At 52.7% G+C, this 14,525-nt stretch overlaps 1 protein-coding gene across 7 annotated transcripts in view; it reads left to right on the top strand.

The window, feature by feature from the left end:
• The window catches only part of Wnk2 (WNK lysine deficient protein kinase 2), a 109,086-nt gene that overhangs the window by 56,306 nt on the left and 38,255 nt on the right, over positions 1-14,525 (top strand). For all 7 annotated transcript variants that reach the window (XM_040755946.1, XM_013110602.3, XM_005066324.4 and 4 more), the window contains exons 8-13: positions 1,785-2,076; positions 5,098-5,297; positions 8,173-8,328; positions 8,824-9,015; positions 10,191-10,766; positions 14,062-14,355. In XM_040755946.1, coding sequence (XP_040611880.1) covers positions 1,785-2,076; positions 5,098-5,297; positions 8,173-8,328; positions 8,824-9,015; positions 10,191-10,766; positions 14,062-14,355 — 1,710 coding nt within the window. The remainder of the gene's footprint in view (positions 1-1,784; positions 2,077-5,097; positions 5,298-8,172; positions 8,329-8,823; positions 9,016-10,190; positions 10,767-14,061; positions 14,356-14,525) is intronic.

The following is a 14,525-nucleotide window of genomic DNA, read 5'->3' as shown; positions in this document are numbered from 1 at the left end:
GTGTATCTCCACTCTACAAAGCATTGTTGCCCCGTGTGACAAATTGAAAGCCGTACCTTCTCCCTGTGAGGACTGTTTTGTGAACGGCCTCACATGGGCCCATCTCATAGCTCTGCCACACCTTAGTGGGCCTCAGGGTGGGTCCTTGACCCCAGGAAGCTTGTCAAGGTATCAGCCAGGACTGGCGGCCCATGCAGTAAAGGACCCGAGTTCCCTGCTGTTGGGTCTCCACAGAGAGCAGCTTATGGAAAGAAAGAAATGGAAAGTGTGGTGAGACCCTTCACACTTCCCTTCCTGATTCCACAAGGATGCCCTGTCTCTCTTGCCCCCACAGGTAGTCTGCAAACTGCTTACAGAAAATGTGCTAGGATTTGTGAGAATGCCCTTTGCAACATCACCGTGTTGTTCGTTTCTGATGTTCTGATGTCTTGGATTTGCCCCAGTACCAGCTCCCCTGTCACATCGCACGTCCCCGTCCTTCCCTGAGCATGTCCAGGCAGTTGGCTCAACCTCCTTGTCCTCCTGCCCAGCCCTGAGCTACTGAGCCAGTGACAGCTCTGGTTTCCTGTGGCGTCTCAGGGTTGTGGACATTGTTTCTGGGCCCTTAGGGTAGACTCAGCTCACAGGGTCATGTTATCTGTACATTTGTACACCAGTGCCATCCATGTGCCTCTGGGATCACGTCTACATCTCTGATGGCTCAGGGCCCCAGCTATGGTCAGGAATATACTAGGGGTCTATTCCACATTCCTGCCTTTCTGTGTGGGAGGAGCCTGGCTGGCCCACACAGTCGCCACCTTCGAGCTGTGCTGCCCATCACATGTGTTCTTTTGTATTGCCAGTTCCCACGCTAGGGCACCCCTGTACCCCTACCCTGCAGGGTTCCAGTCAAAAGCCCACCTAGCCTCTTCTAATATGCATTTATTTTTATTGTTGGGTATAGGGGTACACACCTTTAATCCCAGCTCTCAGGAAGCAGAAGCAGGTAGATCTCTGAGTTCCAGGCCAGCTAGGGATACACAGTGAAGCCCTATCTTTTAAAAAAATCTCATTTTTTTCTTTTCTAAAATATTTATTCTTAGCTATGTGTATGGGGGTGGGGTGGTGTTAGTGGTAATACACGTGTGTGCTGTGCCTGTGTGCTGTGCCCCCAGAGTGCAGAAGAGGGTGTTGGATCCCCTGGAGCTGGAATTACTGGTGGTTGTGGGTCACCCCGCATGAATGCTGGCAACAGAACTCTGGTCTTCTTAACTGAGCTATCTGTCCAGCACCACCACTCAGTCTCTCTGGAACTGAGGTCTTCATGAAGGGAAGGAACCCAATTCTGGCTTTTCACTAGTCCCAGTCAGCCCCTGGAGTCCAGCCAGACAGAGCCTTAGTAGGGGCCGCTCTCTTGGGAAGTGACTTTGCCACAGATATTCCCAGTGAGCTCACTGTGTTTCCTGGGGATCGTGGAACACTCTGCTGGTGAAGGGAGTTTAGGATTTTGCCAGACCCAAATGTTCCCCATACTGCTTTCTGATGACCAAATGGGTCTCCTCCTTCCAGGATGGTCAGGGTTTCCCAGGTGCTTGAAGATTTGCTGGGCAGGAACTGCCATCCGACACGTGGAGTCTGTAAACTTCACAGGCAGGTCTTGGGAGTCATCACTCATGAGGGGTCTGAGGAGCCCTGGGAACTACAGTAGGTGGTAGCGGTAGTCCTAAGCAGCAGACTGTGTGTGTAAGTGTAAGTGCAGGATGGCTGATCCCCCAAGATACTTGACTGTGTGTCTGCCTTTGCAGATTGATTCTGGATTTTTCCATGAGAGTGATGTGAAGATTGTGGCCAAGTCCATCCGTGACCGGGTAGCCCTAATTCAGTGGCGCCGAGAGAGGATTTGGCCTGCGCTGCAGTCTCAGGAGCCAAAGGACTCGGGCAGCCCTGACAAGGCCAAGGGTCTGCCGGCACCTCTACAGGTCCAGGTGACCTACCATGCACAGAGCGGGCAGCCTGGACTGCCAGAACCTGAGGAACCTGAGGCTGACCAGCATCTCCTGCCTCCTACCCTACCAGCTAGCGTTACCTCCTTAGCCTGTGAGTACCTGGGATGGGGTCACCATGGCCATCCTTCCTTCCACCACCATCAGCATAACCAGCTTCAGAGCAAAGCAATACAGAGTGCTTATGTCTTATTGCAACACTCAGTGAGAAAGGCAGCTACCTGATAAGCTCCTGTCTCAATCTGGTGAGCTGCAAGCTGTCCTCAGGTAGCTGGGTCATTGGTTCTGATTGTAGGTGGTCCCCGGAAGCTTGGGCTAGGCTTTGGTTTCCTGTTGCAAGGTCACTTCCGGCTAGCCATCTTGGTGCCAGGGCACATGATGATCTTTTAAGGGCATGTCCTGGGGTGATAAGGCTGACAGATGGCCCCCAGGTGCTAGGACACATGGGTCCTGGCTTGGTCCCACTGCCTACCCTATAGGGCTTTGGTGATTGTTTCATGAAAAGGATTAGATTTTCCCTTCATTGCTCAGTGGCTTGTGACCAGAGGGGGTTGAGGCTTGCTGGAGTCTGGCTTCTCAGGTCACATGTCCTTGGCCTAGTAGGGTTTGAGGGAGCCAGCTCCACCTCATTTCCACACTGTGAATCTGTGGACTGGCAACTGGTTCTTTATTCTCTCTGCAAGGAGCAGTCCTGGCCTCATGGCGGCATACAAAGGCCCGGTGAGGTACCATTACCGAGTCTTTGGAGGGGATGGCTGTGCAGGGACTGAGTGGTGGCTGTTTTGGCCAGGAGTGTTTATCACTAGGATTGTCTGTTCTGTTGCTGTCTTCAGTAGACGCCTCTGAGACCATTTGTCCATTTTCAGGGTGTTGTTTCTCTAGAGGTAGGTTGGATGCAGATTTAATCAGAGACCATCCTGAGAGGATCCAGTACCTTTTCAGGATAGGCAGTCAGTGTCCCGTTAGCCTTCCGTGTTTGAAAACTCAGCAGTGAGCTGAGACAGGAGACATGGCTCTGACCACTCTGGGAACCAACTGGGAGCAGATCACCAGAGCCCAGTGACCTGCCCAGGCCAATACTTGAGACTGCGCATGAGGAAAGACTGTTTATTTAATATGCAACCCCCTTCATTCATGACTCAAATAGCTTCCAAGACGACTACTTAGATGCAAATGAGTGGCCCTCACTTTGAAGTACTTTGCCCACTGTTTACTTCACTCCAAGCTGAGCTCTGCATTTTGTACTTTAAAGAGACCCAGTTTGGGACCTCTAAACAATGTCCCTCTGTGGTCGGAGTGACCCAATATGAGAAAATCCCATGGAGATGGAGAGTAGGCGATGAGTTCATGTTAAGTGTAGGAATTCTCTGCCAACAGATCCCTTTCCTCTGTGACTCAGGACACCTATGGGCTAAGCACAGAAGCCATGGCTGACCTTTCAGAATTTTAAACCACTAAGGGTTTACAGGCAAGTCACTTATCCTCCCAGAGGCAACAGATGCTGCAACTCTTTTAACTGTCTTCCAGAGATGATCTACATGTATCATCCACATGTGGACACACAGGCAGACAGATAGCATGTATGTACAGATGCATACAACACGGTGCATACCCTTACATACAAAGAATCTGCATATAAAGATGCACATATGCATTACATATATACTGACACCTGTACACATGTCAACATAGGTGTACAGGTATTCACACACACGGATGAGAACATGTGTGCACCTCCATATATGGAAGTACATGTGTGAACACACAGGAATATACTCAATAGGCAGTGGTGGCACACAGCTTTAATCCCAGCACTCAGGAGGCAGAGGCAGGCAGATCTGCTTGCATATGCGATATGAGGATACACATGTTAACACATATAAGCACATTTCCCTTTCTTCGGCAATGGACAGCACCCTCAAATGCCTTCTGCACTCTGCTCTGGGCTTTTTGTCTTCACTTTTTCACCTGGCTGTAAGAGTTTGACAGTGGCTGACCATTCTGTGCTTCATGGCTGATAAGGACGCCAGACAACACATTGCCTGAGCAGGACCTGCACTTAACAGGATCACACACACATGCACACACGCACACACATGCATGCACACACACACACACACACACACACACACACACCTGTGTTGGGCAATACATGCCCCATCAGCTTTCAATATTCTCCCACCCAACAGCCCCGATTGAACTGAGCAGGTAGCTTCTATTGCTATAACAGTTAAGTTGAGGACCATGACAACACAAATAATGCGGGGGGGGGGGGGAGTAACCATCTGCAAATGAAATTTTAATTATACAAGTAATCTATACAAATCACTTGCAATATTTAAAGTGTTGCACACATGGCTGGAGTTGGTGCCTCTTGAATCTTGTTAGCCTGAGGACCACCCGCCTTTCTCCCCCACCTCCCTCCCCCACTCTGTTCTCTCCCCTCCCTTCCTGTCTGTCTAGGTAGAAATGGTCACTGTAATGAGCAGCTGGCTCATTAAAAACTAGAGCTGCTTGTCTAATTGGTTTTGCCCAATTAAACCTCAGCATTCCGTATGTCTTCCTAGGTTAAAATCACTCTTTGGAAAAAATTGTTAGTGCAAAACCACAAGACTCACCCTTACATGGCTTAAATTGTCAGTGGACAGAGGACTCACTCTAAAATGCAGCCCCTTGTGAAAATAACTTGGTGTTTTGGTAGCAAATTGTAAGCCCTGTGGCTTTTGGAATCCGGAAAGCAGTAACCTCAAAGTGCTGTTTCAGATGGGTTTCCGGTTTTCATTCTTCACTGACTGACTATGTGGGTAGGTTGCCTTGCCAAGTACCTTCAGAGAAGGGCAGCCTCTGCACCTGCATACCAGAGTGGGCCGGGACTGACAGAATTTGCTTCTGGTGTGCTAGCCAACCTTGCCTACCCCAGCATCAGGCCAGGGGCACAGGAGGCCTGAGACCTCATGCTGCTTTGCAGCAGGTGGCAGCTTAAACAGCGTTCATGAAAACAACCCAGACTTAGTCTTGCAGAAGGAGTCCAGGAACAAGCCACTATGCTTGCCTGCAGTGCCAGGGGGTGGCATTTAGAGGTGTGCACACTAAGTTCTCCTTCTGCCCTTCCCAGCGGACAGCACCTTCGACAGCGGCCAGGGCTCCACTGTGTACTCCGACTCCCAGAGCAGCCAGCAGAGCATGGTGCTCAGCTCCCTCGTGGACACGACTCCAACCCCAGCCTCGTGCGTGTGCAGCCCCCCTGTGAGTGAGGGGCCTGGCCTGACCCACAGCCTGCCTGCACTGGGGGCCTTCCAGCAGACGGCCACTGTGGTGAGTTTGAGAGCCACCCCTGCTGTCCTCTTCGCCTCTTGTCTAGGCTGTGCTGTGGATGGCCAGGATTAGACGTATAGTTGGCTCCCAGCCACATTTCCCTTGGGAGGTCCATGGAGGTCCCTCATTGCTGGGAGCTGAAGAGCCTTAGACGTGAAGAACTGGATGAAGAGTGTGGAGTGTCTGGGAACAGACCTTAGGGTACCCATGGCTTGGGGAATTATGGTAGAACCAACCAGCCTTATCCTGAGGTTATCACTGATTCCACACAGGGGCATGATGCTGGAACTTTGGGGTCTTTCCCAGCCTATCCCGGAGATGATAAAAATGTATCATTTGTGGTAATGGAGCTGTGGATTTTTATCTCTGCCCAGCCTTCTGGAGAATATCCAAGGCCCCCTGGCATGTCTCCCTCAGGTAGTGGTAGCTATTGAAAGTCAGGGGGATGAAAATGGGGTTGAAGCAGGGAGGCATTTTCAGTATTTCGAAGGCAAGAGAGGCTCAGGCTTTGAGGATCCCCGACAGGCGGAGTGTGCGATCTGGAGAGTGGGTGATGAACGAGGGGTGAAGCAGGGCATCCACTGTATTTATGTTTGTGTCTGTGGCGTGTGCAGGTACTCACGCCCTTGCATGTACTCGTGGAGGCCTGAGACGGAAGTCGGGGTCTATGCCCTGTTTTTTCAGACAGGGTCTCTCCCTGAGTTTGGAGCTCACCGGCTGGCCAGCAAGTCCCCAGGGTCCTGCTGTCTCCCAGCTCCCAGCACTGAGATCACAGGTGTGCTCTGCCACCTGCCCTTTTACCTAGGTGCTGAGGAGCCAAACTCAAGTCCTTGTGATCCCATGGCAAGCCCTGGGGTTTTTCCCTTTTTTCTAAACATTGAAAAATGCTTGTTACACAGTCCTAAGAGAATTTGCCTGTGACCTCAGAGGGTGATTTAGACCCCATGAGTGGGCTCTGTTTTCCCCAGTCACTTGGGAACCCCCATTTGGTAAGTTGGTAACCCCTGTTGTCACACAGTCTTGAACTGTGGTGGCTTCTTGGAACTGGCTGAACGCTAGTGCTGTGATCTTTGTCCTCTGCGTACACAGGCTCTCGTCTTCCATGGGATTGAACAGTTAGAAGGGCCTAGCAGGCCTTCTGGAAAAGCAGTTGACACTGAGGATTGTGTCTACCTTTGTTTCCCTGAACCCCAGGATTCCCTGTGATGTGCACATTGGCAATTTTATCCATTTCACAAAATGGAATGAGGTTTGATTTTAAATGGCCGGAAGACCTCATCCAAGAGGACTTGCCACTCCAGAGGCTGCTCAGCTGGGGCTGAGCCGGAATGTCCTGCCTGCCTCTTGCACACCTTCAATCATAGTGAGGGCTACCTTGGGCCATGGGATGTACTAGCTGCCCTGGTCCTCACCAGGCCCCTGCTGTCCTATGGATGCTCATTGACCCAGCCAATCTCACCATCCCCGTGTAAATCAGGAGACTCAGCAGAGAAGTCACAGTTGCAGTCTCGGGGCGAGGCCTCTTGGTCCTCTTTCCCTGCCTCCTAATGCAAGATGACTTAGAAAGGGTGGCTTGTGGAGAGTGCATCCTGGCCTCTTTGTATTTCCTGAAGAAGGCTGCTGGGGTAAATAGACAGAGGTGGTGGTGATGATGATGTTGAGGAGGAGGAGGAGGAGGAAGGGGAGGGGTAGGGAGAGGAGGAGGAAATGGAAGACGCTCAGGAGCGAGGGGTCACTAGGCCCTGCCTAAGTCCCTGAGCCACGGACAGTGGCCACAGTGTCCTGGTCTGGTCTAGTTGGGCCATCCTGCCTGTCTACAGCTTCAGGTAAACCCAGCTTCGAGACTTGATCCCAAGCGTGCCTGTGTCCCACGTCCTTACACAGAGTGACAGGAAAGGGGAAGCGAGAGCGCCTTTTGGAAACCCCTGGCCCTGTGCCACACAACATCCTCAGAAGTCTGCTGGAGAGCAGTGGACATGGGCCCTTCTTCCAAACCACACACTCGCGTTCAGGCGTTTCCCCACAGCCCTCCACTGCCAGTAAATCCCGGGCAACCAGAGATTTTCCCTCAAGTGCTCCAGGCTCTGTCTCTGCACACTGAATGTGCTTGGAAAGCTGGACTTAGTAACATGGGACTGCAGAGGACATGGGTTTCGTTCCCAGCACCCACACGGTGGCCTTACCATGGGATCTGATGCCCGATTCTGACCTCCTCAGGTACCAGGCATGTGCCTGGTGCACAGACATATATGCAAGCAAGATATCATACACATAAAATTAAAAAACAAAACCCACAGAAGCAGCAATTCCTTAACCTCGGCGCCTTGAGCTGATTTCCCATTCTTCTGCTAGTTGCGTGGACCAGTGTCCTCCCTGAGCATGGCCCTGTTTCTGTCCCCTTGTGACTGATTCTCAGAAGGCCTCTCCTTGCCAAGGGCCTCACTGTTCTAGGTTTGTTCCCATGACTGTGTGTCCTGGTACTTTCCCAGAAGCCACAAACTGTGCGTTCCCATCTCTCCATCATCTGAATTATCCACATTGGTTCATCCTCTGTAGTCTGAGTTGTCTCTGTAAATAAGTGGCCCAGAGCCTATATCCTAAGGAGTCTTTCTCCATGGTGCTGAAAAACCTCTGCGATGATCTTTTTACATGGTTGCATAATACTCCATGAGGTTTATGTTCTAGAACATTCCCTGGCGGGGAGCTGTAACCATATGTGGCTTTCCAGTATAGTTGATGGCGTTGTAGGGCCACCACACGTGGCTTCTGCTGAGTCACTTTCCTTGAAACAAGGTTCCTGCTGGAGAGGGGGCTGGGCGCAGAGACAAGAAGGGCCATGGGCAGCCCCGGAATATAACCTTTACATCCTCTGCAGCCTGGCCTGTCAGTGGGTCCTGTGCCACCCCCTGCCCGCCCTCCACTCATCCAGCAGCATTTTCCAGAACCTCCCATGAGCTTCACTCCTGTGCTACCACCACCCAGCACCCCTGTGCCCACAGGCCCAAGCCAGCCAGCACCTCCAGTCCAGCAGGTAAGTGTGTGACTCTTCATTTTATCCCCTTAAACTGTCCCTTTATGGAGGGGCAGTTTAAGCCAAAGCCTAAAGGATGTATATCCTGTGCAAGTATTTGTGTGTGTGTGTGTGTGTGTGTGTGTGTGTGTGTGTGTGTTTCAGATCTGTAGTTTGTAATACAAGGCCTGCACATGGAAAACTCTGCTTACTCAGAATGTCTTTTGTAAGATGGCTCCATATTAGCAGGAGCTTGGTGGTCTGTGTGTGTTTGTGTGAGCAGTGTGTAGATGCATGCTGTGAATATAGCTCGTTGTGAGTGTAGTGTGTGAAAACATGAAGTTGTGAAGTTATGCAGGAGTGCGTGTATATGCAAGTGATGTGGCTGCGAGTGTGAATGTGAGTGTGTATCTGGGAGTCTATATGCAGGTGAGTGAGTGAGTGTGAGCGTGCATGTGTGGGGGTCACTGGGGATTTCTTTTGTGTCTGAGCACAGGCTCCCTTTTCTTCCTCCAGACTCTCCCGATGGCCCAGCCACCTACCCTGCCACAGGTCCTGGCCCCACAGTCCCTGGGTACTGTCCAGCCAGTGCCCTCCCATTTGCCTCCATACCTGGCTCCAACCTCCCAGGTAGTGGCCCCTGCTCAGCTGAAGCCTCTCCAGATGCCGCAGCCACCTCTGCAGCCTCTTGCTCAAGTCCCTCCGCAGGTACCTCTGGCCCATAGCCTGCTCACCTGGGGTGGGTACCAGGCCATGGGCTGGGCCTGTTCATGCGTGCCACCAGGGGCTAGTGACTAGGGAAGTAGGCTTGGAGCATGGTGCCGTACCCCGTGTATTATATGCCTAGTGCTTCACGACTGCTCCCGTGACTGCCACAGCAGGCTAGGAACCCTGGGGACACCCCCCATTGTCTTGTTTCCCTCTCCCTCCGGCTTCACCTTCCCCCCACCCCCACAAGCTGTTTTCCCAGGCTGAGATGCCTCTGGGATGAGAGTGGGGTGTATAGGGGTCTCTCGGAGTGGATGAGGCAGCTGTCATCCCGTCATCTAATGGGTCACCATTCAGGATAGGAAAAGGGTCAGTCCAAACCAAGGACAGAGCTCTCCTGTGACCACTGACTGGGCATCGAAAGCCATCTTTTGCTTCAGATGACTGCTATGTAGAGCTCCGAGAAGCGAGCCGAGGGCAACTCCTTACAGGTGCGTTTGTCACGCGCATCACCGTGGACTTGTACATTTTTGTGCCCGCATAATTGTACAGAGGCACAATTGGCGTGATACTTGTGAGCAAGGAGGGAAAAGCACTGCTTAGGGGACAGCTGTGCAGTCCACAGTGTTTACCCCACCACGCCAGGTACCGCCTGATCCTGACAGAACAAACAAAAGGCTCTGGACTGTCTGCTGTTGAGAGGCCCGAATGCACAGGAAATGCATGGCCTCATCTATCAAAGAAGGTTATACTGAGAGCTCTCCAAGGGGTTGGCTTCCATGGAGTTCACAGGATGAGACTTCAGGCTGAGGGAGACACTAGGTGACTGGGCCAGTCCGGTGTCTTTGATACTCAGTGTTCCCAAATGAAAGTGCTGCGAAGCCCCAGAGGCCTGCGGTCATTGTCTGGTGCGTCTTATCTGAGCACCCCTGGCTCCCTTGGTGCCACCAGCATCCCCTCAGAGATTTGAACACACAGTCCCCTCCATGCTGGTGCCAAGGGAGAGGCCAGCAGGCAGGTCTCCGTTCTGCTTGAACACACTTATAATACTTTACGATGACTAGCTTGGTATCGTCTCGTCACCAGCAGCTGTTTGGAGGCTGAGCCGCTTCCCGCTGATGCTGCAGGCCTCTGGATGGCAGCCTGACTAACACGCCACTGTACCTTTTTTTCAGATGCCTCCAATGCCTGTGGTTCCCCCCATCACTCCCTTGGCAGGACTCGATGGCCTCCCTCAGACGCTCACTGATCTGCCAGCTGCAAATGTGGCCCCTGTGCCTCCGCCTCAGTATTTCTCACCTGCTGTGATCTTGCCAAGCCTCACAACGCCCCTGCCCACGTCACCGGCCCTGCCTCTGCAGGCTGTCAAGCTGCCTCACCCCCCTGGAGCACCCCTGACTGTGCCCTGCCAGACCATCGTGCCAAATGCACCAGCTGCTATCCCCCTGCTGGCTGTGGCCCCACAGGGTGTGGCTACACTGTCCATCCACCCAGCAGTGGCCCAGATCCCAGCCCAGCTCCCCACCCAGCTCCCCGCCCAGCTCCCGGCCCAGCTCCCCGCCCAGCCTGTGTACCCAGCAGCCTTCCCACAGATGGCACCTGGAGACATCCCGCCCTCACCTCACCACACGGTGCAGAGCTTACGGGCCACCCCTCCACAGCTGGCCTCACCTGTGCCTCCTCAGCCTGTCCAGCCCAGTGTCGTCCATCTGCCCGAGCAGGCTGCTCCAGTTGCTGCCTCGGGGACCCAGGTAATCCACCTGTGGGAGTGGACTTACTACTCACTGCCCGGAGACCCTCAGGGCCAGGTTCAAGAGACTTGAGCTGTTCCCTTCACAGGACCATGGCTCCTGTTAGTACCTGGACTCACGGGGGCATAGGACTAGACAGGGGGACAGTTCTGTCCTGTGGTTAACCTTTCCTCGTTTTTAAATTGTCTTTTAGATTTATTTACTTAATTTTATATGTATGAATGTGTGTTGCCTACATGTGTGTATTTGTCCCGTCTGTGTGCGTGCCTGGTGTTGGTGGAGTTGAGAAGAGGGTGTCACATTCCCCGGGGCTGGGGTCATTGATAGACATAGGTGCTGGGGAATCAAGCCCAGGTGGTCTGCAGGAGCAGCAAGTGCTCCTCACCTCCAAGCCGTGTCTCCAGCCAGTGCGGGGCATCTGCCGCCTTCTCCGGAGCTGTGAGTGTCAGGGTGGCCGTGTGCTATGCTCCTTCCCTGCCCGTGCTCTGTGGTTGAGCACCCCCTCCCTCACCCTCATACCAGTGCCGGCAGTCCTATTGGCTCGCGGTGGCTCCTCTGTGGGTACCAGGGTTGCGTGCACCCCAGGCTATCCCTTACCAGAGGACAAAGCAAGGCAGAATGGGCATTCCTGTTTGAACAGAGAGGAAAGAGGACAGAGAGCATAAGGGGTACATGTGCTGTTGGGCTGCCTGCAGAGTAGAAGATGATTCTTGCAGGACGGACAACTGCTCTGGTGTCAGGTGACAATGAAGGGATGCCATGGTGTGTAGGGACATGTGCCTTGTGGCAGGAGGCCTCCATTGTAACTTCATACACCTGCATAGGATATTCATGCTTGGGGTTCCTGCTCTGTTCTGCTTAAATCCAGGTGAGGGGAAGGGAGAGCAGACCCGAGCTTCCACTTGAGCCCCTCCCTCGTCAGAGGCCCTCGTTTCTCGGGTACCTGAAGATGTCCTCTCCACCTGGCAGCTCCCCAACACACACACTTGAGCATCTCCCCACCTGAAACCTTCTCCTTGGGGGTTCTCCGAACATGACCTCACCCCAACTCTAAGCCCCGACAGCTCTGAGGCCGAGGCATGCCCCTGCCATTTGAACCTCAGGTTACTCTGATGTGGACCACCAGCTCCACCTGGCTCTTCTGTGAAGAGCAGAGAGTCCGGGGGAGCACCCTGGTGCCAGGCGCTACATGGTTCAGCTTGGAGCTGCTCACTCAGTGTGTGTACAACCCCTTCCATATGATTTTCCACTCTCTCTTCTGGAGGCGTTTGTGCTTGGAGATGGGGTGGGAGTAGTGTTTATTGGCCAGTGGAAAGTATTTGTCTAAAAAGCCCGTGGGAGGAAACATGTCGGCCTTGTGTTCTCATTGAGTGAGTTGCTAGAATGAGAGGGTGTCAGTGGCTGCTAAGTTCACTGACTGACAGGGATGAGGCTGAGCAGCAAGAGAGCCTTGTATTCTGGGCCCTGTTTTCTGCTGCTGGCCTTTCTGGGTTCTGGGGTTGCTTGTAGACTGGTGGATTCTTCAACTGGCTGGCTGGTAGAGCTTCTAGAAGTTTGTTTTGTTTTTATTTTTAAAAAAGATTTATTTTTGAATTATGTATATGTCTGTGTTTAGGCATGTTCATATATATGAGTGGAAGTGCCCACAGAGGCAGAGGCATTGGATCCCCTGGAACTGGAATTACAGGCCTTTATGAGCTGCCCAACATGGGTGCTGGGAATCAAACTTGGATCCTTGGATCCTTTGCAAAAGCAGTATATGCTCAACTACTGAGCTGCCTCTTCAGGCCTTTTTTTTTTTTTTTAAATTTTTAAGTTGCATTTATTTGTTTATATAATAGGGGGAGCTGCTTGTGTTGTAGGTCATAGGACAACTTGCAGAAGTTGCCTTTTTTTTTCCTTCTACCATATGGGTCCTAGGAATTAAACCCAGGTCATCAGATTTGGTGGCAAGGCCTTTACCCTCTAAGCCATCTTGTTGACTGTCTTAGTTAGGGTTACTATTGCTGTGATAAGACACCATGACCAAAAGCAACTTGGGGAGGAAGGGGTTTACTTGGCTTGTATTTCCACATCAGTGTTTGTCTTTGAAGGAAGTCAGGACAGGAACCCAAACAGCAGGAGGAACCTGGAGGCAGGAGCTGATGCAGAGGCCATGGAGGGTGCTGCTTACTGGCTGCTCCTCATGGCTAGCTCAGCCTGTTTTCTTATAGAACCCAGGACCACCAGTCTAAGGGTAGCCAACCCACAATGGGCTAAGCCCTCCCCCAACAATCACTAATTAAGAAAATGCCCTACAGGCTTGCTTACAGCCTGTTTTTTTATGAAGGCATTTTCTTAGCTGAGGCTCCCTCCTCTCTAATGCCTAGCTTGTATCAGGTTGACAGAGAACTAACCAGGACACTGACCCCACTCTAAAAATTTTTAGAATTACATTAAGCTTCTAGAAGTTTATTGCTGAGCTGGGCTGACTGCCCCACAGGCATCCCTTCCAGCAGAGGGGCTGCACACAGGAGAAAAGTGAGCTCCCTGATCCCGCAGGGGCTGCTGACCAAGTGTAGTCCAAGTGAGTGTTGGTGTTCCGGTTCCTAAGAGACAAAGCGATGGACTTTCCAGCCTCTCAGCCCACCTGGGGCCGTGAGTGGTGTGTCCCCCACTGACATCTATCTTACTTTTCACACTCAAAGAGTTACTGAAGAGAAACACCCACAGGGGAAAGTCAGCCAGAACTCCACATCACCTTATGAGAGATGGCAGGTGCTGAGCACTCTCAGAGAGTGTCTGTGACTGGGAACGGCTACCCCATGCCCTGAACTAGGTAGAAGCCAAATAGGCAGGGTGTTGGTGTCCCAGGGAGACAGCCAGAGCCCAGCCTAGATACCAAGTGTGCGTTGCTTATTCTAAGTGTCTGGGCTGTTTCTGAAGTTCGTAGGAGTATAGGTTTGTATATTCCCACATGGAGGTGTGTGAGGAGCCTTGTGTATGTTTATCTCTGCGAAATCCACATTCCAGGTGTGCTCTAAAACAAGGATTGCCTTTGGGGAGCATGTGTGTGGGGGAGAGAGAGAGAGAGAGAGAGAGAGAGAGAGAGAGAGAGAGAGAGAGAGAGAGAGAGAGAGAGAGAGAGAGATATCTTGTTTGCCCAAACCCGTGTGCTCACTAAGAGACAGAGACAGAGAGAGGGGGGGGGCATACCTTGTTTGCCCACACCCGAGTGCTCACTGATGTATCTGGGCACAGCCTCTGCCGTTGCCCCCTGGTACCCAGCCTGCATTCTTATCCCTTGTGCCCCCAGGTCCTGCTGGGCCACCCTGCTTCGTACACTGCGGATGTTGCTGCCCCAGTCTCTGCTGTGTCCCTGCCGCCTGCTGTCCTTTCCCCTCCTCTTCCAGATACTCTGCTGCCTACTGCCCCCGAGCTCCTGTCCAAGCTCCCCAGCTCCCTGGCCCCCACAGTGGCTGCAGCCTCTCAGAGCGTGCCCACCCAGACCTCTACGCTCCTCCCGCCAACAAACCCACCTCTGCCCACTGGGCCTGCAGTCGCTGGTCCCTGCCCTGCTGTCCAGCTGATGGTGGAGGTAGCCCAAGAGGTGTGTGCCCTTGTCCCTTGCCCTGGTCACCTGGGGACTCAGCTCAGAGGTGAGGGAGGCATAGTGTGCTCTGGGACAGCTACTCCAAGCTGCTCTGCTGCCTCTCCGTCCACACTGGCCCACATCAGGGGGGAGAGCCTGGGCTTCAGAAATGGGTTTTCCGCAGAGAG

The sequence above is a fragment of the Mesocricetus auratus genome, unplaced genomic scaffold (assembly GCF_017639785.1).
Source record: "Mesocricetus auratus isolate SY011 unplaced genomic scaffold, BCM_Maur_2.0 Super-Scaffold_100013, whole genome shotgun sequence".
Classification (NCBI taxonomy): domain Eukaryota; kingdom Metazoa; phylum Chordata; class Mammalia; order Rodentia; family Cricetidae; genus Mesocricetus; species Mesocricetus auratus.
The sequence above is the reverse complement of the archived record's forward strand: the minus strand, read 5'-3'. Positions and strand labels throughout refer to the sequence as shown.